Source organism: Neopsephotus bourkii, unplaced genomic scaffold, assembly GCF_033783945.1.
Source record: "Neopsephotus bourkii isolate Nb327-2 ecotype Australia unplaced genomic scaffold, CSIRO-AGI_Nbou_v1 NB_1350, whole genome shotgun sequence".
NCBI lineage: Eukaryota > Metazoa > Chordata > Aves > Psittaciformes > Psittacidae > Neopsephotus > Neopsephotus bourkii.
In genome coordinates this window covers 1,365,084-1,391,825 of record NW_026901829.1, presented here as the reverse complement: position 1 = coordinate 1,391,825, position 26,742 = coordinate 1,365,084, and the positions used below count along the sequence as shown (strand labels likewise).

Sequence of the window (26,742 nt, the reverse complement as noted above, 5' to 3'; positions counted from 1 at the left end):
GGTCTGACTCACAGCCTGCACACATCTACCAGCCCTCTTGCCAGCACGGAACTCATACCTCATCACTTCAAGTTTTGGTCCTGGGAGCCAACAGTGGTGTAACTGACACATTGATGTGTTGGAGTAGATAAGTCCTCCCAGAATCATAGAACCAACTGGGTTGGAAAAGACCTTTAAGATAATCAGGTCTGACCATTACCTCAGCAATGTCAAGTCCACCACTAAACCATGTCACTGAGGGCCTCATCTACACAGTTTTTGAACTCTTCCAGGGACAATGATTCCACCACTGCCCTGGGCAGCCTGTTCCAATGCCTGAGCACCAGCTCTGTGAAGAAATTTTTCCTAATATCCAACCTAAACCTTCCCTAGCGAAGGTTAAGGCCATTACCTCTTGTCCTGTCACTTGTTACCTGGGAGAAGATACTAACTCCTACCTCACTGCAACCTCCTTTTAGGTAGGTTCCCCCTGAGCCTTCTCGTCTCCAGACTAAACAACCCCAATTCCCTCAGCCATTCCTCATCAGACTTGTTCTCCAGACCCTTCACCAATTTCGTTGCCCTTTTCTGGACCTTTTCCAGCACCTCAATGTTTCTCTTGCAGTGAGGGGCCCAGAACTGAACACAGTATTCAAGGTGCAGCCTCACCAGTGCTGAGTACAGGGGGATGATCACTTCAATCATCAGGATATTAAAATTCATGATTTTTATCCTGTACATCAATTTACACTTTCTTTTGCCTCTTGGTAAAATCCATGCTCTTTGGATTCATGCACAGGCAGCCTTGGACCATCAGAAGGCCTCACAAAAATGCCACATGACTGCATGTTCATGAAGTAGCTACTGACCAGTAGAAAAAGAGAAACTATTTCCAAATATAAACTCCTTACAACAAAATTAGAAAGCATGTGGAAAGGAAGGGACTCCAACACAGGAACACCTCTAATTTGAATATTTTTGTGGTTTTCATTTTTGGCACCAAGAGGTTGAAGGCGGGTTAATGTGCTCTTCCTTCAGATATGTCTCTCATGACCCTAATGTTCTTTCCATATTCTGAATATTTCAACTGGTCTAACAAAAGATACTACCACTTTCTTCAAAACCACTGATATCTCTCTGATACCAATGGGTCATGAGCACAGACACAATAAGCAAAACATTAGAGCTATCCCACTTGTACACCTGCTTCTTCAGATCTTTTTCTCTGGCTTTTTACATGTACCAATGGAGACTTCAGACACTAATTATTCACAAGATGGCCAGTGACAACACAGCTGGAAATAAGCCTAACGAAACATGCAAGATAGATTCATTATACCATAGACCTACATTAACAAAAGAAAACAAAAAACCGCAAACAAACAAAGCACATGATTATGCGGGGGTGGGGGTGGGGGGGGGAGGGAATGGTGGTAAAGTTAAGCCAATTGAGGCAGCTCTCCAGGAGTTCCATTGTTCATAGATTCATATCATACATTTTTAGCCACATGTAACAATTCCAGCCACTTCTAATGATACAGGCTGTAATTCTCAGTCCTCTGTACTCTCAAAAGGCAAGGGATATCTTATCCTGTACTGGTTTGTCTGTAGATTTTCTGCATAATAGATTGTATGGTGCTATGTTTGGGGTTTGTGACCAAACCAGTGCTGATAAAACAGGGATGTTTTAGCTGTTGCTGAGCAGTGCTTACAGAACATCACAACCTTTCTTCTTTCTCATCCCTTCAGCAAGTGGCTGGGGATGCACAATTGTTGGGAGGGGACGCAGCTGGGACAGCTGATCCCAGCTGACGCAAGGGATATTCTACACTATATGACATTGTGCTTAGCAATAAAAGCTGGGGGAAAAGGGAGAAAGGGTGAATGTTTTAGCATTATGGCATTTGTCTTCCTAAGGAAACATTACATGTGACGAAGCCCTGCTTTCCCACAGATTGAAAACAATGGATGCCTGAAGAACAATGGGAAGTAGGGAATCATAGAATAGTTAGGGTTGGAAAGGACCTTAAGATCATGTAGTTCCAATCCCCTGACATGAGCAGGGACACCTCACACTAAACTGTGTCGCCCAAGGCTCTGTCTAGCCTGGCCTTGAACACTGCCAGGGATGGAGCATTTACCACTTCTTTGGGTAACTTGTTCCAGTGCCTCACCACCCTCACGGTAAAGAGCTGTGTAAAGAACTCCATTTCGACACTGAGCTATTGACTGCAACTCTCTGTGACAGCCATCCAGGCAATTCTTTATCCACCATGTGGTCCATCCATCAAATTTATGTCTCTCCTGTTTAGAGACACGGATGTCATGTAAGACAGTGTTGAACACTGCACAAGTTGAGGCAGACAACATCAACTGATCTGCCCCTACCCATAAGGGCAAGAATCAATTTCCTGTTCTGCTTTGCTTGCACATGGAGCTTTTATTTTACCTGCTACACTGTGTTTACATCAACCCACAAGTTTACTCAATTTTGCCGTTTCAGTTCTCTCCCCCATCCCATGGGAAGTGTAGCAAGCAGCTGGGCAGGGCTGAGCTGCCTGCTGGGGCTAATCCATACTATTTCCCTGGGTCTGCAAGATGCTCACCAGGTAGCCTTTCAGTGGGTTTTATCTATTAGTATTTCAGCTATAAAAAAAAGGTAACAGTTCTCTTCCACTCTATAGTACTAAACATTTTTAGATATTTGCTTATTAATCATACTCTTGGTATTTATTCTAAATCTTCACCTTACTGGATTTAATAATTACACTTCCCTTCTTTGTTTAGCAGCTCCCATCCTCATCAACATGAGTATGTACTCTCTCTTTAGCTGTCATGTAGGTGAACATACTAATTCAATTTTTAAATCAATGACAGGTGGGAGAGAAGTTTTATGAATATAACTGAGAACCTCCAGCTCTTCTGTTGTGTAAAACAGACTGTTTAGCTGAGCTTTGCCTCTTCCGAGAACATCTTTGAGTTATTCAATATTTCAATTACTAGATTCAGAGTTACTTTTGTATTTCTCTGTTCTTATCTCAGTGTGTACAAGCAGTAAAGGCACACAGGAGGAAACACAGCAGAAGTCTAATGGACTCTTACTTGTGTCAGCATTGACCATGATAGCTTCTGTAACAGAAATTCCTTGAAAACATTTCATCCCCTACCTATGTACCTGATAGGCAGAGTGAAGGAGAAATGGGTTAGAAGGTCTTCCAGCCTCTAAACAAGCTAGTTGGTGCTAAATGAGCTATTAATATTGTGTATCTAATCAGACACACAGGACTGAGCATCCTTATTTAAAAATCTGACATGAAACGTAATGTTTTGGATGTCTGCTTGATAGACCTTTCAACTTATTTACTTAGGTTGCAAGCTTGTACTTTACAGAGTGATCTGCTGTTACATATTTGTCTGTTATCTGCCACAATGGCTCTTGGTGCAAGACTGGAGTTGCTGAACTTTATTGTGATGACAAATTCTGCGTCAGGCAAAAAATATCCTTCCTAAAGCTATCAATTGAAGTGACTGTTACACTTATATGAGGCCAGTATCTCTGAATAAATGATGAAACCACAGACAGACATAAGATGCACAATTCAATTATAGGATCACCTATGTTGATGTAAATTGTATAGAAGAGGCAACCCATCTTCAAGCTTACGCAGCCAATGCTGCTCCATTTCCTGTGGAATCAGGAGTGATCAGTTGACTCAACTTTGGATAGCAGCCAACAAGTCAAACACTTAGAAGGACTTTCAAGAATGCCTTGTCACTTCTTGTCCATGAGGTGATTGCTAGACAAAAAAGTTTAAACAATCTTCGGATATAAGACCTTCACAACATTCGGAACAAGATGGAAAAGAAGCAATTTAATACACAGCCTAGCTTGAATATTTCTGCCAGTATTCAACCTTTAAAAATAATTTATTTAATCTGACAGCATCCTGACCCAATGACCTTGCTGAGCCCAAGATTAAGATAAAATAGTGCATTCATATAGCACGTCAGTTCTCAAAGTACTCTTGCAATGATAATTCAAATAAAATAGTTCATAATTTGAATTAAAAAAAAAATGTATAACCAAATATTCTACACATGAAATATTCAAGGTTTTTTTTTCATCCTGTAGAAACTTTCTGTGGTTTTGTCTAGTTTGTCATATCACTCCAACCTTAAGCATCAGCAGCAGAAGAAAACAGTAGAAACCAAGACCAGTTTGGAGCAGGGAAGAAGTAAGCAAAGAAAGTACAAATGCCATCATCCTATAACAAACCATAAAGGTGGACATATGTGTTTGGATTGTATCACTGACATAGGTGTTACATCCACATTTTGCTTGCAAGAAATAAAATTAAGGCAACGGCTAGAACAGCAGAGCCTGATTCGGAATGGATAGAGCTCGGGTGGTAAAATGGATCCATTAATGAATCTGTATGCTTACTTTCTGCACTTCAGTCAGCCTGAGATAGGCTCAGTAAATGTGATTATTTCCAGTTTTATCCTTCTGTTTATCTCCCATCTTTTCACAGTGTTAACTACACTTCCACTAAGTCTACATTAATAAGTGCAGACAAAGAAAGTCTAGATTTGTTTCTGTTAAACGTACTGAAAATGTTTTTTTTTAACCCCATGGTTTTATATACACACTGTTTTATGTAGTTACTTTGCAGAATACTTTCGGATGTACCAAACCTTCTAATTACCTGGTTTAGATTCTTCATGAAAGAGGTATATGTCTCTACACTGAGAAGGGCTGACTTTCCTTAAACAGGAGGGAGTAGGGCTCTGCACTTATGTATTTAGTTGATCTACAGTTACAGTTTCTTAAGAGATGAGGAAGAAAGGTTTCAAAGCTTTCTTTGATCAAAGCCACAAAAAGTGACAACATTAAAAACAGCATGGTAAAGAATAAAATGAAGAAGAAAAAGCAATATCCCAAGATTTCTGCCTACCAATTCAACCTCCCAGTGCCAAAAATAGAGCAGAATATAGACTTACTAAATCATGTGAGCTGTTTGGGGTTTTTTTAATCAGAGTTATGAGTTACAGCTCTGCAGTTTTTAAGTTGTTTATATACCTAACTGACCTAACATACATAAAGCGTAACTTGGAACTTCACAGTACTACTACTTTCAAGAAAATAAGCTGAGGTGGATTTGCAACCAACAATGTGCAATCCCATTGATACTCCTCATATTTAAATTCACTCTGGGCCATGTGAGGAAGGAGAGAACCTACTGCCAGATGAAATCTAGAACAGTCTTATACCTAGCACCAGTTAAGCCTGCACAGAGGTTTAATCTCCTGCACAGGGTTTAAATACATTCTGGTAATTTAAAGGACAGGCAGGCAATAAATAAACCTCTTCTTAAATTAGTTTCAGCATGAGGGAAAACTAGATTTCTATTGCTATTAGAAACATGAGCTCTTACTTCAAACCACCTGCAGCAAACTGCTGTAATCACTGCTTATTGTCTTCTTCTGTTTCATCAGGTTTTACGTTTAATAAAGTAGCTTTATATTTTCTGAAACTTCAATTTTTATAAGCAAACAAGGCAGAGAAAAATAAATCATTCAACATATTAGAACAGTTTTTTGTTTTAGTCAAATCTTTCTCTGATTCTGTTTAACAAATTAACAAATGAACCTATTTCATGTTTCAAATGAACTTAAAGCAATAAATGTTAATAATTAACTATAATGCTATAAATTAAGCAATTGAAAACTGTAACCTATTGAATCAGTGACTTTCTGTAAACAATTAAGCATGTTATTTTTTCATAGAAAGAATGGGGTAAAATTCTTTTAACTAAAATATCATATCCCACTTTATTTATAAATCACAACAAACAATTTCCTGAATTAAAAAAGTTTCTATTCATTCAAATGTCAGCACCTACAGAGATTCTATATTGGCATATTCAGTGCTGCAATCCAGAATTTTGTAAAGTACAACTTTTACTGAATATTTCCAAACTTGGTCAGTGTGGAAAACCTACTAAGTCATATTAGAAATTATTTAGAATGTTTTTTGAATGAATCTGTGCTCCAGTCTCCTTCCAAAATTAACTTGATACAAATGGTAACTAGAAAGTTAATTATGCCATACATATGAAACATTTAATTCACTTTTTCCTAAATTTACTATAATGGGTATATTAGAATGCAAAAAAAAAATCTTATATAATTGCTTAAGTATACACAGTTACAGGATATCTTTATTAGCTAAAAAAAACCCCACCATTTTGTGTAAAGATTTTTAATTTATTACAACAATCAAAAACATTTTATAGTTAGTGTCACAACACTTGATTTAGGAAAATATGAGTACCAAAAAAATATAATTAAAGTCACTGAATTAAAAGACAGTTTTAAGTTTACTGATATAAAATTGAAGTGACATTTAGCTCCTAGTGGTAGGCTGGGAGAAAATTATTTGATCTGATGAAATTTCTTTCAGCCTAATTTGAGAATCTTTTGTGGAAAACCTTCTGAACTAATTTATTGTATTAAGTATAATAATTATCATTATTTGTCAAATAACTGTGGCTTAGCAATGTCTTACCCATAGATCATTTTCAGTTCTAAGAATCCAAAATTGAAATTTTGAGTTGAATTTTCTCAGTCTCAACTGAGCCTGAGGTTAGGAAGTCATACTGCAATCTTCCATTTCTACACCAGATAAGCACAATTTTTAGGTTTAGATTTCTGCAGAAATGCTTGGGTTGTGTGAATTTTTTTCCACTTGTATTCTCTACTTATTAGCCACCTTTGCTATTATGCCTCTGCTGAAATAGCCACATAGGAGATCGCTAAGAAGCAAGCAGAAACAGTATTGTGGGAACTTGAGTGAAAGTCCCTTTCTTTCAGAATATATCTGGACTACTGCTTTAATGCTAAATTGAAACACTCAAGTGTAAATCACTTCTGACTGCTAGGCTATACTGAATGCAGAGGCAGCTGCCTTTCCCCAGTAGCAGTGCAGTATTTTTGCAGTTAGAACAGAAAATCAGCAGTTCTTTCAATGTAAAGTGTGGGATAAAGGAAGGTCCTTCTAAATAGATGAATCAATGAAAGAAAGTCATTATTCAAAGAAATCCACCCTGCTGAGATTTGGAGTATGCCAGAGAGTAAATGTATATTAGAGTATGTCCTAACCCCGTACACAAAAGCTGTTATCTACACTTCTATGGTTTACCATTACAGGACAGCACCATTCAGTTTCTCCACTGAAATAAAAACATACCATGAAAGAGAGAAATATCTATCACCGTACATGATCAATTTAACCTTATGTATGGCATGTTAGACAGGCAAGAACTTGGTCCTACCAGTTCATATCAGTATCAAGCTGCTAATAATAGAAGTGAAAGCAGGCTTGAAGTGAGCAGTAACGCGTGTTTCTTGTCTCTATATTTGCTATAGGGTGCTCCATGGTGCACCCAAGGCCCTCACAGTGTGCTTCCATGAGTGTCCCTTGCTTAATGGTGTGAGAGCACCACTCCCCCTAAGCTGCCCACTTCCCACGGCCCCAAAGCACCTGACATCCCATATCAACAGTGCAGCAGGCCCCAAACCGTGTTCATTCAGTCAAGCTATACTGACACAACATTAAGTCCATCAATAACTCACACTGTGAAGATTCCAGTTACAAGTTTATTTATAGGCAGAGTAGTCCTATAAATATCCCAGAGATAGGTCAAATACCATAAAAGAGCCTTTTCCTTCTCTCGTTCCACAAGGCAACACCTAGCAATCACTAGTCAGTAAAAGATATTAATGAGGTGTTGTTTCCTGCTCATTGAGTAGTTGAGTAAAAGGCCAAGGACATTCCCACTTCTGGAATAACAGAGCTACAGCACTGAAGCACAAGGGCTAGGGGCTGCAATCAAGCATTACTAATGTGCTCAGTAGCTTAGGTATTAAGTTCACTAAAGAATAAAAAAGGCATGGAAAGAACACGTAGGCAAAATGTAATGGATAGCCACAGGTGGGAGGAAAAATCAGCTTTGAATTCTCCCTAGAATAATTTCTTGCATAAGACTTTATATAAGCTGACAGCCTTTCACTTTCTCAGAATAGGATCCCAAAATTCACTGGCAAGGTCTGTACCCTCTGTTAAAAACGGCCCCAAGACTGCACTCGCCAACTACCATGCTGTTTATTATCAAGAAAAACAGGAACAGCCAGTTCCAGGTGGGGTCAGGGCACAGTTTCAACAGCATTTGTCACCCACTAGGTTAGCTTAGAACCCAGGCAGCCCTGGAGAGGCACCTTGCTCCCTTGTCTGGGAACTGTATGGAAAACAGCTATCCAAGCAGGGTCAGGAAGCGAAGCTCACCTTGACCAATGCCTCTCTGCAGTCCAGGCTTTTAAAGAAAGCAAGAAAAATGCAGCAAGCTCTCTGTGCCTCTCTGCAACAGTACACATGCAGGCAAAACCAGCCAGCACCAAAGCACCCAGGTAAGCTAGTGGTGTGTAAGAGCACACACTTACTTACCAACAGCCCCAGAGAAGCCTGATGTCAAACGAATACTCTTAAGATGAAAGCAAAAACTGTGAAGCCTGTCCAGCTTTTGCCATGTGAATGCATTTTTGCTCCAGGGTGCCTTTATAAATTTCAAGGCATCCAGTTGTTTTTATGGACAAGACCTATATTCACCATGTCATTTCAAAGTGAGTGAGAGGAGAAACAGCAAGTGAAGGTATAGGTTTGGTTTCCCATGCCAGGCTAACATTCATCTAATTTTATTCATTAAAAGACAATGAATTTGGTTGGTTATCCTATACCTGTATCATATGCCCAACTGAAGAAACAAGGAAACCATAAACCCAGCATTGTTTTAGAGCAGTGCCTAAGGGACTTGCCACCTGACATTCAACATTTGCAGAATTCCTGGTATAGTGGAGACACATTTCCTAACTTTGCTTCCCTACTCACCCAGGAGGCGAGCACGCACTCCTTCATGGAAGAGGGGGTTTGGTTTGTGCTTTACCTTCTAGAGGAAATAAATCCTTCCCTCAAGATCTTGAAGAAAATGCTGATCATGTGAGCACACCCCTAAATACTCCAGATTCTCAGCACAGAAAAGGAAATCCCTCCTTTGATGAAAAAAGTGACATGATTTTTTAATTTAACCTCGTGATTTGGCTTCTAGGAGTTCAGGATTGAAAAAGTTTGTTATCATGTACCCAAATCTCTTAAAAGCATACATTTTAAATAAAAGAAGAAAGTAACAATATCCTCACTGGGCAGACATAGCCAATATAAGCAGCATGCAAGAGGTTACAAGAGGAAATCCGTAGTGCACACACAAACCCAGATTTTCAGAATACTTCTGTAATGCTTTCTGAAACAAACAAAAAAAGGCAAGCCTCTTTCTTTGCATAAAGAACAACTGCAATGACGTGCTGTGGAATCTCTCAATTGAAGCTACTGCCAGACAGGAAGGAAAAACAAAACCTGCCCTGGAAAGAACCTGCTGTGCAACCCCTCTGGAAAGGCAGAGAGGGGTCATCCCTGCACACAAGCTGAATCCCCAGGTATGAAACAGAGGGGAACAGAGACAAGAAGCCTTTAGAAATGTCCCAAGTGATCCTTACAAAGTCAGGAGGTTCATTTACCTCACCAGTTCATATTTCCAGTAGGGAATATTATTTACTCTTTCATAACATAGACTATAGCAGACTTTCAGAAATATTCCTCAGCTTAATCCAGATCAGGTTCTAGCTGTGCTTAAAAGCTTTCACAAGCCAACATTTCTTGTTTCTGAACCTGAACAAATTACCAGCTGAAAAGTACCCTTGATCCCATGGGTCAAGGATTTTGAAGTGCCAAGATGTAAAAGAATGGATAACTTTGCATAGACAGGTTGTTGTTAGTTTGAACCCAATCACATAACCCAGATGGTCTGGGGAAGGCTCACTGTTTAACAATTACAGCAAAGAAGGTGGAAGATACAAATAATTTTTCTCCTCTCCTCCAGCTGAATATCTTTTTTTCTTTCCAATTCCTTTAGTGGTCAGGTAAAAGAGGGACAAATCCATGCATCACAAAGAAGATGTGACAAAAAACATGCAACCCTTTGTGCACTTTGTGCAAGTGCTCTTCTTGTGTTCCCTTGTCCACACTGCACTAGGCAGGACTGATCTCGTCATATTGAGGGGAATGACTAAAAATTCCTCTGAGCAGGTCAAGCCTGTGATGAAAGAGGCTTTAGAAGTATCTATAAAGATAGTATAGATCACCCAGTTCATTCAGAAGTAAGACCATTATTTTTATTATTATGGCCAAATCAAATAGTTGCCCATGCTCTGGCCTAGAAATTAGAAACATTCAAGTGCTGTGATTTGTAACCCTCTTAACATGCTCACCCCTAAAAACTTGCCCTTGGGAAACAGACTCCAGACAATGAAACCAAATCCACTGTCGGGCTTTCCTTAGTCCTATTTCCACACCCCTTAGAAGCAGCCCAGAGAACCCCCTTTTGCTGTTCAGAGTTCCCAGCACTGAGGGGTCTGATGTACAAAATGCAAAAGTAGATGCTCCTGAACAGTCAGCCACTAAAAGAGAGAGCTTCACATTCAGCCATTGTTACATGAAAAAAACAGCACTGAGAGCCATTTCTCTCCCTTTCTGAGAGCATGGTACATTATGTCTGGCTGATACACTCTGCTGATTTTTAACCAAATCTGTTCTGCCTCACCAGTCTCCTGCCTTTCTGGGCTCCAGCTAGCTACCCACACAGAGAAACCAGAGTGCAAGGAGCCTCCAAGGCAAAACCAGCCATCAGGATAATGAAAGTGCAAAACCTGATTCTCACCTGTTTGAACTTATCTTCCTTCCCCCTGCTTTGAGGATGCCTAAGCAAGGTCATGCCCAAAGTCAGCTGAAACTGAATAGCTGCAAGGAAAGGTCTGCTACGGGGAAATGGTTTCAAGATCTTTTTCACACCTGAAAGGACCAGCATTCCACCTAGCCTGATCTGTATGACAAACGCTGCTGCAGAGAATAGCTGCTGGGAAAAGGCACCTCCTTCTAAACCGGCAGTGAGGTACCAGCAGGCCAGGGCAGGACCGAGATCAGCCTCTCTGGTCCCTGACTGGGAAGAATGAGGGGTGTTCACAATATGGCAAACAACATCCAGTTTCTCTCCTCACAACAAAATAAGCCAGCTGAGGTTGCCCTTGAAATCCATTTTTATTAGGTTGCATTTCCCCAAGGCAACCAGGGCTCTAAATCCTTGACATTCCCTCCTCTTCTCTCCTTCTTCCAACACTTCTGTCCAGGGAGAGGAGGCTTAACACTTGGCTGCCAATTTCTCCTCTTTGCAGTCTCTATTTTCGCCTAGTTCCTCAGGCTAGCTAATTCTTCCAGGTTTAAGACCTGTTCATGGCACACCTTTCAATCTTTTCTTTCCCTAAGCTAAAGCTTAAGTCAGTAGAGACTAGGTAATAAGGGGTAGATGATCCATTAAAGACTATGACTTATATGGACCAGACTGCAGTTACGACTGTCCACTGCACATTACAATGTTCTCTGGAAGCTATACATTCCCTCCCTTTTCTTTCTTCTTACCTCCTGTACACTGAGGTGGTGAGTCCTTGTAGCAGGATGGCACAGTGGCAATGTAACACAGCCTATACCCCCTGCAGAACCTAGCTACATTATAAGCCAAGGTCTGAAGGAAGGGTTAACAAGCCTCTATGATTCACCTTGTCTTACCCTACTCAGAGAAGAAGCAAACACACAAGAGCTGAGAGAAATCAGGTAGAGCGTTGGACCCTGATCCGGCTAATGAACTGTCAAGTTGATTTGCAATGAAAGCTGTGCTCCCCACAAATAGAAAACATAGGAATGAGATGTGTTTAGTCACAGGGCATGGAAGAAGAGACCAGGTGAGAGTATGAGAGTGTTCTGAGGCTGAAGAACAAATCACAATTATGAGGCTCAGCCAAGTGTCTGATGGAAGGATTGAGGCACAAATTTAGAGACAGAGCCAAGGAGTTTCCAAACTTCACAGCTCCAGTTCTCTGTGAGGGAATTCCTGCAGTTCTGCAAGGAGCACCAGATCTGCACAACTCCTGTGGGCTTCACTGCCAAACAATTAAACATACATACAAATCTTACCTAAACATTAATAACCTCAGCAAATTGCCACTGAAAAATGTTACTGCTAACTCAAGGTGAGAGGTTAAATCCTAATTATTTCACAGTAGTTGTTTTCTAATGCCTATGAGACCTAGGCCATATAGTTTATTTTACAACAGAGCTCTATCCTCTGACAAGAGCACAGGAATTCAGCCAAGATGAGTAGTCCTGGAAAGCTTCAATGCCCTCTTCAGAGCCCATTTGAGGAACAGTGCACTGCTACAGCACAGTATTTCACCAGAACCGGTTCCTCTTTTGTGATAGGAGAGCTCATTATACTTTCCAGTACTCTTACAAGTTTTTGAGAACCTCAGAAGAGAGAAGTGCTATGCAAGAGCAGTGTCGTTGCAATGAATCTGCTGACTGCAGTTGCGGAGAGAAGGTAAAATAGCTCACAGGTGGACCAACAGATGAGCTAGAGCAAGGAAAGGACTGGGATAAACAGGCAGGACAGTCCCTAGTTATTTTAACTAGTGAGAATAACCTGACTTGGATCCCATTTTGTCTGGGGCTGTACAAATACCTATGTAGCTCTGAAGTACAAACTGCCCCATTAAGCAGAGATTAGGTCACCTATTCCCGTGTGTACTTCTGATAGTATAATACAAGTAGCCTCCTTTTCATTCTCTGTAAACAAATATTTTCCCCATTTTCTATCTCAAAGAAGGTAGCATAGGGAATGAAAGAAACCAGGGTCCTATGTCAGTAAATAAACTAGCACAGAGCAAACTGATAATCTGAAACTAGACCTGGCACAAGCAGGTAGCTGTACTGGCCACTCTGACATGCAGCTGATTTGGTCTGGGTTTGTCTGTGAGAGGAGAGTGAGGACATTCCGCACATCGGACATGGTTTGCTAGAGAGGCTGGAGGGCTGCACATGGGGCCATGCTGAACCACGGGAGGGGTGGCAGTGGGGAGAATATAGTGGTCCATGACAATGCTCAAATCAGCTGAAGTGCAAGAAATATGATAACCATGGGAGGGAGCTCTTAATTTATTGCTGTCTTAGACTCTATAGGGGGGGGTTGCAGCCCTTAGAGAAAGATAAAAGTAGCTTGCAAAGGAAAAGTGAAACAGCATTTAACCATCACAGCCTGATCTCTGAAATGGCAAAGAATAAAATGAATGCTAACTTGAGGGGGTAGGGGGGAATTTTCCCAAGCCCTCTTGCCTCCCACATTGCATTGAGCTCACACTGGAGTGAGCTCGGGTGAATAATATAGACTGATGCATTTGTCCAACACATACTCCATACTCACAGTCATTGTGAAAGAACAGAACAAATAAATGCCAAGGACTCTTTTAGAAAGTTCAGAGTGGAACATTCTCAAGAGTAGGTGTTTGCTGCAGGCCCCTGTAAGCTGAGCTCCTTTTTCCTTGCCCCTCTCACTTAAGCCTTCATTTGCAACAGTGACTCTCTTGCTGTTATGGGCTCACTGTGCAAATGGCTAAGGAAATATAAAGGCCCAACGAAAGGAAAACACTTCTCAGTCTGTATCTGCTTAAGGGTACAGCTGCATGAACACCATGTTTCATTCCACAGGGCAGATGAGGATCATGTGCTGTGATCAGCTTTAAGTTCCCTAACACTTTGTGGAACAGGATGTGGCCCAAAGTTGTCAGATGATAGTAACCAGTGTGAAGCGAGACAATGTACCTCACCAGTGGCGCGGTTAGAAAGTGTGACGGTTCTCCATGTGAGAGATGAAATAGAAAAGTACCTACTTCACAAGATACTGTAATTCTTTGAAGGAAGAAAAAAGTATACTCATTGGAAAATGAAAACCCATGGATCTCTCCTGCAAAGGTTCTGCAATGATCAGTTCCTACCTTCTCTATTTAATTTTTCCCTGGAAGCCATATGGCTTAGCATCATAACTGCAAATTCAAATTTGTCCAATTTGTAAAACTCTATCCTAAGCCCTCATGAAGGTTTGGTTATCAAAAATACATATAAGCATAATTTTTTTTTTTTTAAACACATGCATCTATTAGAAATCAACTATGTGGGGAAAAAATGGAAGAAATCAACCCCAAGGATTCCCTTTTGGAAAGTTCAAGAAGGTGACATTTTCAAAAAAAAGGATTTTTGCATTATTCATCTGACTTTCCTTAAATTTTTGTTTGGTTTGGTTTTGTTGGTTTTTTTAATCCACTGGCCAATTTCAACCAATGCTAAAGAAAAGGCAGAAAACCCTACAATTTTTCCCAAATCTAGTGACTGAGCAGGATAGAGACTCAACACAGTGCTTCCACTGTGAGGAAAAGCCAGCAGAAGAGGGGTAGTCAATGCAGCAAGTCTGCCAGCACATGTGAACTAGGCAGCCACAGGCATGCAGAGAACATGCGTGGATTTCTCTGGCACGTGAAAAACACATGCTGAAGGGTTAGAGTAATTCTTGGGTGGAGACAGGAGAAGTTAGCAGATAAATGACTGAAAGCTGAATCCAGGGTTACTGTTCCTGCTGCCTGGAACCTGATGGTTTATTTGTGATTCTGTTTTACACAGCCCGCAGTCCATTGAAAGGTTAATTAAAATAGACATGACTGCAAAAGTATTTAAGGGCAGTAACAGGAAAAAGTCTGTGTAATTGTAAATAATAGCACATGTACAATAGATGAGAGTGAGGCATATCACTGATGTGTGTTCTCATTCCTGTAACTCCCCCTTTCCTGTAACAATCTTAGCTCTTCCAACATATTCCCTGTGATGGAGCAAAGGAATCCAAACACATACAGATTGGCTAAGGGGCTCTCTCCAAAGCATGAATATAGTGGAAAACTGTTCACTGAGAAAACATAAACATCTGAGCTTCTTCAGTTTTCTGAGGAAAGCTCAGGTTTACCCAGGAGCAGCATTTCGCTTCCCATCTCTCTCTAGTGTCTTACAGACACTGCCTATCCATGGTTAACCAAGAAATATATTTATTCATCACACAATAGGCTTGATGTTTCTCCTGAAGACTAACATGGTAAGACTTGGTTCCCACATCCTTGATCCTACAGATAGGGTGTGCAAGGAGGAAGTGCTAAACAAAATCTGCATTCTGTTTTACGTGAAATCTGAGGAAGAGAAAGCAGAAAAATAAACAAAACAAACAAACCACAAAATAGAACAAAGAAGAAAAAAAAGCAATAGGATGGGCTGAGAATACTCCACAGATTCCCAAAGGTATTTGGTTCCTGTTTCAGCATGAATAGCATTTAGATACTTTCACTGAACTGAACTATAGTGACCTCTGCGATTCTCTGCAGCAATAGCATTTCACAGTGCTTAGCTAGCTTCCCGCTATGCACCTTATAAAGAACCAAAACACACAAGACCAAGATTAGGATCAGAGTCTTCCTCTTGTAAAATCTTGGATGACTGCATAGATACCCATTGAAAAACAGAACAACACTGAATGAGAGAAAGACCAAAGAATACTACATTCATGTCTAGTCAGCTTAAAACATCAACAAAACAGGCACAGGTTCCTACAGCTGACTGTAGGGTTGACTAGAGTGTAGAGTAGCCTTTATATGTTTGGTTCAAGGTCCCTTTCAAACCAAATTATTCTGTCTAATTTTATGGATCTGAATGCTACAAGTTGGAGGACTAAGAAAAGATTTTGATACAACTAACTTAGTTAAGAGCACATGAGACATCAAGGGAGGAGCATGTTAGCAGAACCAGGGGAAAGCTGGCAGGAAGAGCTGGCAGTATGGTAGTGGAAGCATATGGTATACAAGCAAAAACTCTATTATGATTCAGAGAAAGTACTGTTAGTATGCTCATGTTTCTAAAGGAGGAGTTCTGCCAAAACCAGCACAAAACAGAGCAGTTAACACAAATGGGATTTAAGTGATTAAATTATATTGAAAGTCGTTGTCTCTCAGCTGTGATGTGAGCACCCAGAAAGTGTTTATTTCTACTCCATTACAATAGGAATGAAAAAGACTAATATAAACTGCTATTTCACGTACCTATGAAATCAGCAGGAAATCTATGGTGCAAAGGTGACAGGGAGGAATGGGGAGAAGGAAAGTCTTATATATAGAGAGGGAGAGATAGATAGATAGATAGATAGATAGATAGATAGATAATCAGAGCTGGATGTCACTTGCTGGTAATTCTTAAACCAGTACTCCAACTGTTAAGAAACAACACAAACCCAGAATACATTAGGGTCATATTTATCCCACCTAACTTCACTCACCATGTCTGGAATAGTTACATGCAAATACTGCTTTTGTAGACAATTAGAGACAGACATGCATCTCCTGAGGATGACATCACCCACCATGAAAACAGTTGTCGGGGATACAGACGTATCTAAGATGAGGTTCTTAAAGTCACTGAATGCCCTGATTTATTCTTCAAAAGTGACAGTGACCTGCCAGCCCATATTAGAGTTTTGAACTCCTCAAGCTAGCTGTTGCTGTCCTCTCCAAGGGCTGTGTGACCCAGCCTCTCCCCATGATGTATTGGAGGCTCGAGAAACTAACTCAAAGCCTGTGGCTTTCTGTGCAAAGGTTAAACACTGACACAACTACACATCCATACCTACAATATCTGTCTGGACCTGCTTTCTCTCAGCAAAGAGCGCATGCGTTAAACACGAGATGTGGAGGGGAGGAGAAGGGGCAGTTCTCATGGCTCACGTATCATACCTGCAGCCAAGGGCATGGGAAGCATCATGGTAAAGTTAGCCATCTTTATCCAGAATTCAGACTTTACAGTTCCATAATAATATCCCATAATTTTATTTAACAAGTATTTCATTTAATTCCATAAAATTCCATGATCATACAATCTAATTGTCTGTGGATGTATCACAAACTGCAAATTATCATTTTACTCCAGAATGCTTTGAAAGCAGCCAGTGATGAGTGAGCCATAGAAGGAGGCAGTCAAGCCCCAGGACATGTATCATTAGCATTCAGCTTAACCAGAGCTGAGAAACAGTAATAGGAACATACTTTGGACACTTGCTAGCTATCTTTTCAGTATGACTTACCATCAAGAAAACAGAAAGGCTATAAAACTGATCATCTTGCACTTAGCTTTTGCCATAGCACAGAGGCAATGCACACTAGTGTTAGGGTACATGCAAAATGAGCCTTATACCAATATTAGAACACGGGAGTTCACCAAACTTCTGCAGATAGGGTTGTAGGACTCCAGCCCACAAAACTCCTCCAAAACACAGACTTCACTGAACGTAAGCTAGCTACAGAGAACAACAGTCTAGGAGGCCACAGCAAATGAGAACTACAGAGGGGAAAAACCTACCACAGGGCAATATTTTTCATCCCACCTTAAGAGTGGTGGAAAACTGAAGAAGCAACAGGCTTTCTAAGGACACCTCAAGGATGACGGGATGAGAAAATTTGGCTGTTCAGCCTGGCGAAGGGAAGGCTGCATGGAGACCTCATAGCAGCCTTCCAGTATCTGAAGGGGGCTTATAAGGGTGCTGAGAAGGGACTCTTCATTAGGGACTGTAGTGACAGGACAAGGGGTAACGGGTTAAAACTTAAACAGGGGAAGTTTAGATTGGATATAAGGAGGAGGTTCTTTACTGTAAGGGTGGTGAGGCACTGGAGTGGGTTGCCCAAGGAAGCTGTGAATGCTCCGTACCTGGCAGTGTTCAAGGCCAGGTTGGACAGAGCCTTGGGTGATATGGTTTAGTGTGAGGAGTCCCTGCCAGTGGCAGGGGCGTTGGAACTTGATGATCTTAAGGTCCTTTCCAACCCTAACTATTCTGTGATTCTATGATGAATCTATAACCCACAAAGCTTCTGTTGGAGAGATTTTTTCTTAGCTGGCTCATGCTCAATACAGCTGGTGACCCTTCTGCTCAAAGCTGTAGACAGTGACTGTATACATACGTGTACATACCGTATCAACATGTAAATACCATATCAGTGAGAAGAAGTGGGGGAGCATCTTTTCTCTTAAAGCAGAGACACCTTCTCTCTAGCATCAATGGCAAAGTTGCTATCTTGCATCTCAAACCTGGCAAGTACCAAAAAGTTAGAACATCTCATTTAAGGAGTGATTTCAGGTAGTGCTCAGCAAAACCCAAGGCTGCTATGCTGCTTAGGCATAAACTAAAGACAGAATTCCCAGTAGTGCTGCTGAGATCGGTATGGTTACTTCCCTGTGAGGCATCAGGCGTGTCCTTTAGGGGCTTCGGTTGAAGCTCTCACTTCCATTTTGTTGCAACTTTATTAGGGTTGCAAGCGTGTTTAGCAGGCATTCAAGTAAAGCAGCAAGTACCTTACACCTGCTTAATGTTTACCTTTGCCACTGCTTTTTTCTAGGTTGCATGGTATATGTAAGATGAGAGAATCAAACTAAAAGGAACAAAGAATATGCATGTATATACAAGTGAACCAAACAGCATCTTCTCTACCTGCAGATTGTTCCTGGGGTTACAGACCAGCTATTACAGCCTAGGAGTCAAGTATTATAGCTCAGTTCTTAGCTCAATCTTAATTTGCCTGAGGAAACTTACAGAACTAACTTCCATATGCTGTGTTTCCCCATGCAAAGCAATTAACACTGATGTTATCAAGAATTCGGAAAACTGGAATTAACCAGCTGAGGTGAGAACTGGAGGTTAAGATCAGGGGAAACTTCAGACTTGCATGAAGGACACCTGCTCGAGGCTCTGCCCTGACAGCTACCTGCATTACTTTCTCAGGCATCAGGCAGCTTGGTGCTTACCCATGACACCAGGCCTGGCTGGGTCTCCATGGGCTTTTTCGACCAGGCTCCAGAGCGTAAAGCATGAGAGGACATTTCTGCTCAGAGGCCCTGGACAATGATGCTGGCACAGGTGCTGCTTCATGTGTGGTCTGGAGGTCCACAGATTGCTTGGAAAATATTTGCAGCAATGTTGTCCAGTAACTCAAACCACTTTACTGCAACATAGAAAGGACACCTAAACCTGGGTAATAGGACTAGCACAGACAAACAAAAGGACAATTTTGATAGAGGTACAATTGGAACAAGTTGACAGACCTGTTATCAACACCATCTTTGCTCAGCAGTGCAATGAACTGTTTTCTTCATTCTTATAAATTGTGCCTCTTTGTCTGGTTACTTTCATAGGCTCCATTGTTTATACTAGAAAGACCATGCCACAAAACAAACAGACAAAAAAGTCCCAACAAAACAAAAAAACTTAAGAAACTCTCATTCTTCTTTGAAACCACATATTTTAGTTATGTCTGACTGGCAGGAGGGCTAATGGATCTGGCTCAGTATGTAAATGTGTGTTCGCTCTTCCTTTTTCCAGCAGTGATATCAGCTTTGGCCATACCAAATGATGAAGAAAAAAGAAGAGTTTTGACAAACTCCACCACACATAGGAAACAGGAGTGATAGAATAGCAAAGCAAAACATTAAAGTGACCATCTATAGCCACTATGGAAAAAGCCAAGGAGATTTTGTTTCCACCATCCTTTAGCTCAGAGTTCCCCTTTTAAGTGGTACATTGTCAAGGGGGTAGCTCTGAAAGTTACACTGTGCCTCTGCAGTGCAGCTCAGCTACAGCTCTTGAATGGAGGTGTGAAGGGACAGGAACATTTGGTAGTTTCCACTACAGAACAAGAGCTCTCACTTTTTGCAGCTTGAAATAAACCCTACCTGCAACACAGAAGCAAGTGCGACCACAGCAGGGTTTGCGCAGGAAAACCTTCACAGGGGGCCTAGTGAAGGATGGGTGGGGGAAAGGAGGTGGTTCTCTGTCACCAGAAAAAGTACTGACACTCAATTTTTTCCACTTAAAGTCAGCCCCACCATGACGCCCCAAAAGTGAACACAGGAACTGACCACTGAATGACAACATATAAACTCTGTGAAAGAGGGCTGACAGTAGCCGCTTTCTTCCCTGCTGTGACAAAGAAGCCACCAGCAATGAAACTCCACACTGCAGCTATCCTCCTCATCTTCTGGCTTGCCATGTTCACTGTGCATGAGGTGAAAGGTAAGTTTACAACCCAGCAAGAAGGTCGGAGTTGCTCCATATTGCACCAGTGGTCTGATGAGCAGGATTCATTCACAGAGCTGATTCATAAGACAAAATGCACAAGAAATCCAGGTTAGAACCACAGGAAAGGCAACTTCATGGGAAATTTAGTCTATGTCCTGCCAATTAGAGGTTTGCTTCTGCTTTAATACAAGGAGAGTTTCTGTGCTTAGAACACTTAAAGGGTTTCTGTGCATTATTTTCTCTCTGAAAATAATGAAATCTTGAAGACACAATGTCTTTTAATCTCTCTGGTGCCATATAAGCAATGAGGTCTACAGGTTAATAACATTTTATGCAAAATATTTCTTGAATAAGATGTATTTTTTTTTCTTTTTCCTGATATGCTACTTTTATATGGATTTTTATTATATTATTTTTTCTTGGTCTTTCTCTAGCTATATAGGCTTAATCCCTCTAATGTCCCTGTTTAAAAAGTTCTTCCACATATTGCCTACTTGCTTGTTTCTAACCAAATATTTTAGTTCAGACAGGCAAACTATGAACAAAAACTGCAAAGGAGAGCAATGGATTTGTACAAGGTCTTTTCTGTCTTCCTGATTTCATACAATTTATCATCTTGTTTGAGATCATTTATGAGCATAGAGATGAGCCATGTTTACTAGCCATGCTTTATATAACTTTGTCTAAAATGATGGTTAGGCCTGTGACTTCTGAGTTAGGTTATGTGCATCATGTGAAAATATACACACATAAGCACATCTTCTGATGCACAATCAGATTCAAGAACACATAAAACACAAACAAAAATCACACAAAATACTCACATGCAAGCTATATGCAAACCCAAAAAAGTATGCAAAGAGAAGCACACAGAAAAGGCATCTTCACAAAACCACACCAAAACCAAACTGAGACCTGCTAAGCATTCTCAAGATACGTAGCTACGCAGTGAGTAGGTTGACCTAGTACCCTTACAGCTACATCATACTACATTCTTATATGGTGATGAACACTACTGCTGTTCATCGCAGCAACACATGGCTTTGATCACAGACTGCCAGTCTGTAATGTCATTCTTCAGGTTGCATAATTTGCCACAAATATCAGCAAGTCTGAAAAAGCACATTGACGGGGTGTGCAAGGAATAGAAGATTAGAAAGAAGAATGATAAAAAAAACAAACAAAACAAAACATACAAAACCCAAAACAAACCACCAGAAAAAAGGGACCTTATAGGTGTGGAGCAGTTTTGTTTTGTTTTCAGGCTTACAGGTGCTCTGCTGGTATTACCTGGATGTATTCCCTGCAGATATTTTAGTAGTAGAAAGAATATTACTAGCACTGCTAAGGATTGCTTGACTATCTTTGAGCTCTTTAACAGCACATTTTGAAAACCATTCTGAGGCAGTAAAGTACATATTGGTAATGAATCACCAAAAAAAAAAATACATTGTGTTGCTTGTGACCAAAGCAAGATCAGAAGAGATATTCCTTCAGGCAAACAAAATCCCAAGGATTAGCAACTCTGCTGGTACCCCTGCACGGGCTATGCTACAGCTTCTCCGAAGGCCGATGTATGTTTGTCAGCTACTCCAATTCTTTCAAACAAAAAAAAAAAGGCTCACAGATAATGAGATTATGTGAAGCAGGTTTGATATTTAGCAAGTGTTACCTCAACAGATCTTGGACATCTTGATCTAAAGCCAGTTTCTCTACAAATTCTTTAAAAAGAAACCTGAGAATACTGTGGTGTTCTGTTTGTCCCCCTATGCTTTCTCAAATGTGTCTTTGATGGGTGGGAGGAAACCAGAAACTAGCAAGTGAGGCTTCCAGTTACATATACATATAGCTCATCTCACTTAAATGAGCTCCCATTTTTAGTTATCATCATGTAAGGTAACAACTGCTTAAGGTAACAACTGCCCAGAGATTTCGACACTGGTATCATGATCTGCTTTATTAATCACCAGTGCATTTCCCTGAAGTGCAGGAAAATCTTAGAGGAAAGAGATAACTAAGTAACACATCATTATGAAACCAGGCTTATAGCAAGAGTATGTAAGCACTCAGTCTTTTGACGGATATACCTCCCTTTCAACAAACTTTAGTTTTGGATGTCTAGTGTGAGACAAGTTTTGGATGAGACAAGTAGCCTTGCTTTCCTTCAGTTGGAAAGTAAGAGGAATTATTGATTTATTTTCAGATGGCATTTGGAAATCCACCCAGGAAAGGTGCCAATTCTAAGCACTGCTCCATAAGGACACTTACTTGCAGATGATACAGATCTGATTATGAATGATGCCAAACACTTTTTCTGCTATGGAAGCAGTGAGTCCCTAGGGGCAGAATGATGATACAATTGTTCAGGACAACAGTTGAAGGTTAGTATCTTAAGTGAAATAACAGTAACACTTCAGAAATGATAGGATGCCTGCCAAAAAATACCTTGAGGTCTCCTGTATAACTGGGTTTCATGGCTGTACATCATGAGACACTCATGTTCTAACCACAACTGGAAATCTGCTGAAATTTATAATTTACTGAGTAACTATGGCTAAATATCAATACAGTATTGACTACTTTTGCCATTTATCTATTTTTCCCCTTCCAGGGAGTGCTGGAAGCCAGCCCATGCGCAGATTCAGCTGTGTACATCTGTCTACAAGGCAACTGAACATCCGAAATCTTGTCAGCTATGAAAAACAACAAGTTCCGGTAAACGCCACCGTGTAAGTATCCAGTGCACAGTTCACCTTCAGACTTGTCTAAGCAAACACAATACCAGGGAGAACGGAAAGGGCATCTGACGATACTTCATGGCCCAATTCACTAAATCTGCCTAGTTTAGATCACCTTTCCATGAGGCAGTCACCTAACAGCTGAGGGAGTGAGGGGAGAGGAATGGGCCTCTGAGAGGTGGGAGATGTTTGCTGCTCACGAACACTGGCAGAAATCTCAGTGAACAAAGAGACAGATATTTTGTGATCGGAAACTGGGGGAAAATCCCAGTGAGGGTTCAGGGTGGAGCAGTCAGAAGCCCAGTTGCACTGATTTGAGCTAAGGAGAAAGATCAGTTGGGGTAACTCTGACTCCTGCTAGGAGATGTATTTGGTTTTTGATCTCTTGAGCATGAATTTTTATCAAATCTAGGGTCTGCTTCTGGAAGCTAAATGTGACGTAAATGTGCATCATGATTTCATATAATCTCAAAATACCAGAACAACATGCTCCCTTTTTTAGAGTCAATAAATATGGACATGACAATAAATAGGGAACTAATGTTGCTAACTGTTGTTATTTCAACTAAAAACTACAAACTCCAGTATGTAATAGGGGTTTACCACATTGTTCCTCATGCTCTACATAAAAAACAAGAACAGCAAACCTGGGTTTGGAGACTGGAATTTAATGGCCACCTGGTTTGTTTTCTTTCTTCCCATAGGTTTATAACCACAAAAGGTATCAAGATCTGTGTAAACTCTAATCAGAAATGGGTGCAGACCGCTATGAAGAAAATAGACCAAAGACGTGCCATCAAAGGCAAATAATCCTGTCCCAGGCAAGCATCTAAGGCCAGCTAAATGGAATCATCATCAGTGCTGCACATAACAAAGAATAAAGCCTTAGTATTTGCTTTTCATTCCTACTTATTAATTGGCAATAAAATCTCTGAAGAAACAGAAACTCATCAGAATCTCACTGTTTGAATGTCTGCTGACTTGTTTGTTTTATAGCTGGACTCTGTTACACTGTTTATCTTCTGAAATGCTTGCTACTATTTATTTACAAATGAGTGTAGATACCTTCTCATCCTTGCTGTCCTGACCAGTATAGCATTTATAGGTGAATGGCACATTGCTTCACATACTGGAGGGAAGATGACCTCCACAGAGCTGAATGAGCGTAGGCCTCCATCCTGATGGAGGTCAGAGTGTTTTGCATTGAGTGCTGGGTTTGAGAAGGTGCTAAATAATTTAATGGTTGCTCATACCTTTATAATGTACAAGTAAAGTAATCTCATGCTTCAGGCTACCACATGATCAGTGCAATAATCAGGAGATGATCATTCCATTTTTATACACAGCATTGCACTATTAGCTCAGTTGACAATGATGTATGGACACTCTCACCAAGGGATGATGTGAAGGAGTTCAGTGTAACTCTGAAAGGTTACTTCACTTTCACCCTCCTGTGAAACAAATCTGAAATAATTGTTTTACTTTCTTCTTTGCTTTTCTCTGAATAAGCAAGAACAAACCATGTCTAGAATCTGTATTTCACAAAATCATAGTAACTCTCTGCCCTAGAGATCTATGTATATGTAAATGCCTTATATTTTTAAAATTGATAAATTCTACTAACAGAAGGTTTTGAATTTTAATAAAGTTACTATAAACCTGGAATCAAATGGTACATTTGTCTGCTTGTATGTAATGCAGATGGAGACTGTTGAAATGGGTACCAAGATAAGAACTTTTGATCAAGCCAGCTAGAGCTGACACTACTGCCAACTCATGACTCAGATTGTTCAAAAGCAATCTGATTTTGAGCTTTCTACACAATATTACAGCAGTAAAGCCCATTTTTCAGACAATACCTCTTCAGAATTTTGGGTACTTAAAAGTTAGACTTTATACAACACAAGGATGACCCCCACATTATGAAAGCAGACAAGGAAGAGCTCTGGGCAAAGAAGAAAAAACTGGTGTTGAAGGAGCCTGGGGGGTGGAGGAGAAGTGTAGGCAGAGAAGCTTCAGGAATAAACTTCCTCTTACAGTACTGCATGTATGTAGCCTGCACTGCTACTAAACTATGGGCTTCTGACCACAAATAACCTCTTAGTGATACATACGAAACTACAGCACTGCCAAACTGCACTACAGAAATAAGATCGTGTTACTCTAAAATGCTAGTCTTTACAGTTCCCTGCTTTGGTCAAGTTTGAAGAGGGAATTTGACTCACATTTTGTGAGAGCTCACATTTTGTCACAGCTCAGTCCTGTGTAGGGAAATGCATTTAGTTTTCACTATCCAGGACAAGTTATAAATGCTCGAGCAGGGAAGATAAGGATGACTGCAAGCATTACACTGCAGAACAGAGCCAAGGCAGGCTACTGGGCCTCCATTATATGAAGTGATGATTACTTACTGAAGTTCTCAATACCAAACACACTAGAAAAGAACTAGTTGTCGTTACAAACTTTGTAGGAAGAGCTTTACAGGTGGAAAGAAATGTTGAGATATGATGTTTCTGGAGTATGGCAATATATAAACTGGGGTTCATGCATTTTGAATCACCAATCTCAAGGCCCCTGTCCCGCATAGACAACAGAAACACTTCTGTTGCCTTCAGCATCATTAGAAGGCTCCAAAACCAGGTCTCCTATAAAAGCATTTTATGGGAAGCTCTCTCAGATGAGTATCTTCAGCTTTCACTGACCAAAATCATCCAGTAACAGAATTAATGAACATGCTTTTGGCAGGCAGAATTTTAATGCCTCCCTCATGCTCGGTAGTGTCTTATCTTGGAATTAATCTTGCTGAAGTGAATACAATATTTTTTTAAATTAGGAATATCACAAGCTGAGGATATATTAATTAAACATCACATAGCAATTAATACTTTATATCTGCTCACCCTCATCACAGTTCATAGCAAGAGTAATAATAATTTTTAAAAGTGAATTGTCCTACTTAATAATTACGTCTTGTTTGTTATACATTGCAAGATCTCTAATGAACCTTGTGTACTTCTTAGGAGTTAATTACGATAGGTGATTAGAGCTCTTAACATCTCTTCCTACTCACCCATTAAACCTCAGGGCCTTCCTTGTATCTCCTTCACCATTCCTTATCCCAGGCCTTGCTGCAGTCCCAGTTGTGTGCAATTTTTGTCATCTCTAGCTGTGTATAATCTGGAAGCTTATCTGTAATGGCACTGCTTCTGCCTAGCACTTTTCCCTGAGGTTCTCAAATTGCTTAGAAAGAATGGAAAATATGATTAAACCTCCTTTTCACACACACACAGAAGGAAAACACAAAATGAAGAACTAGAGTGCTGCTCTTGTGTTGGAGGCAAGTAAGAACCATAGTCTCTGTCCCTCCAACATTCTTAGGAAACATCACACTTGGAAAAACAGAAAGTTTGGCTCCGAGTTACATTTGAAAACCTGGGGCTGTGGCTGCACTGATTTCCTCCCTGCACCCAGCTGTCCACCATTTCTTCTCCAAATGAAGCAGGAAGCAGGGGGCTTCCCTTCCTGCTCATCCTTTGCTAGATTGCAGCTTGTGATATGAACACTGATTTCCTTTTACTCCTTTTGCAAGATCTGTGCACCACTTTGCTGGAAAGGACCCTCTTAATACACACAGCAGACCACGGAGCAGCAATATTTAAAACAAATCAAATTATTTCTCTTCTGTTGCACACCACTCTCACAGTTTCCAAAGGGACTGAAAAGATGCACTGTGTTCAGATCTTTAGCATGGGGGAGACTCAGCACGAGAGCACAGTGGACAACCCCTGAGCCTGTGTAAGTATTCACAGCCACATTAACTTCAAGAAAGGCAGACAGGACAACTACACACCCCTTTCATCACCCCAGTGATGAGCTAGGACATTCCT

The 26,742-nt window shown here is 40.6% G+C and overlaps 1 protein-coding gene across 1 annotated transcript; it reads left to right on the top strand.

The window, feature by feature from the left end:
- The first annotated feature begins 19,448 nt into the window (after positions 1 to 19,448).
- On the top strand, positions 19,449 to 24,560 carry LOC133219407 (lymphotactin-like). Its single transcript, XM_061366724.1, has 3 exons — positions 19,449 to 20,111; positions 22,729 to 22,846; positions 23,560 to 24,560. Exons 1-3 carry the CDS (start codon positions 19,964 to 19,966, stop codon positions 23,663 to 23,665), a joined length of 372 nt encoding a protein of 123 aa, XP_061222708.1. The 5' UTR covers positions 19,449 to 19,963; the 3' UTR covers positions 23,666 to 24,560.
- Positions 24,561 to 26,742: the final 2,182 nt, after the last annotated feature.

What these genes read in the sequence shown, in the direction of transcription:
- LOC133219407 (XM_061366724.1), top strand. Translation starts at nt 19,964, where the DNA reads ATGACAACATATAAACTCTGTGAAAGAGGGCTGACAGTAGCCGCTTTC. An exon ending in CACTGTGCATGAGGTGAAAG is followed by an intron (nt 20,112 to 22,728) that starts GTAAGTTTACAA and finishes TTCCCCTTCCAG; the next exon opens with GGAGTGCTGGAAGCCAGCCC. An exon ending in GTTCCGGTAAACGCCACCGT is followed by an intron (nt 22,847 to 23,559) that starts GTAAGTATCCAG and finishes TTCTTCCCATAG; the next exon opens with GTTTATAACCACAAAAGGTA.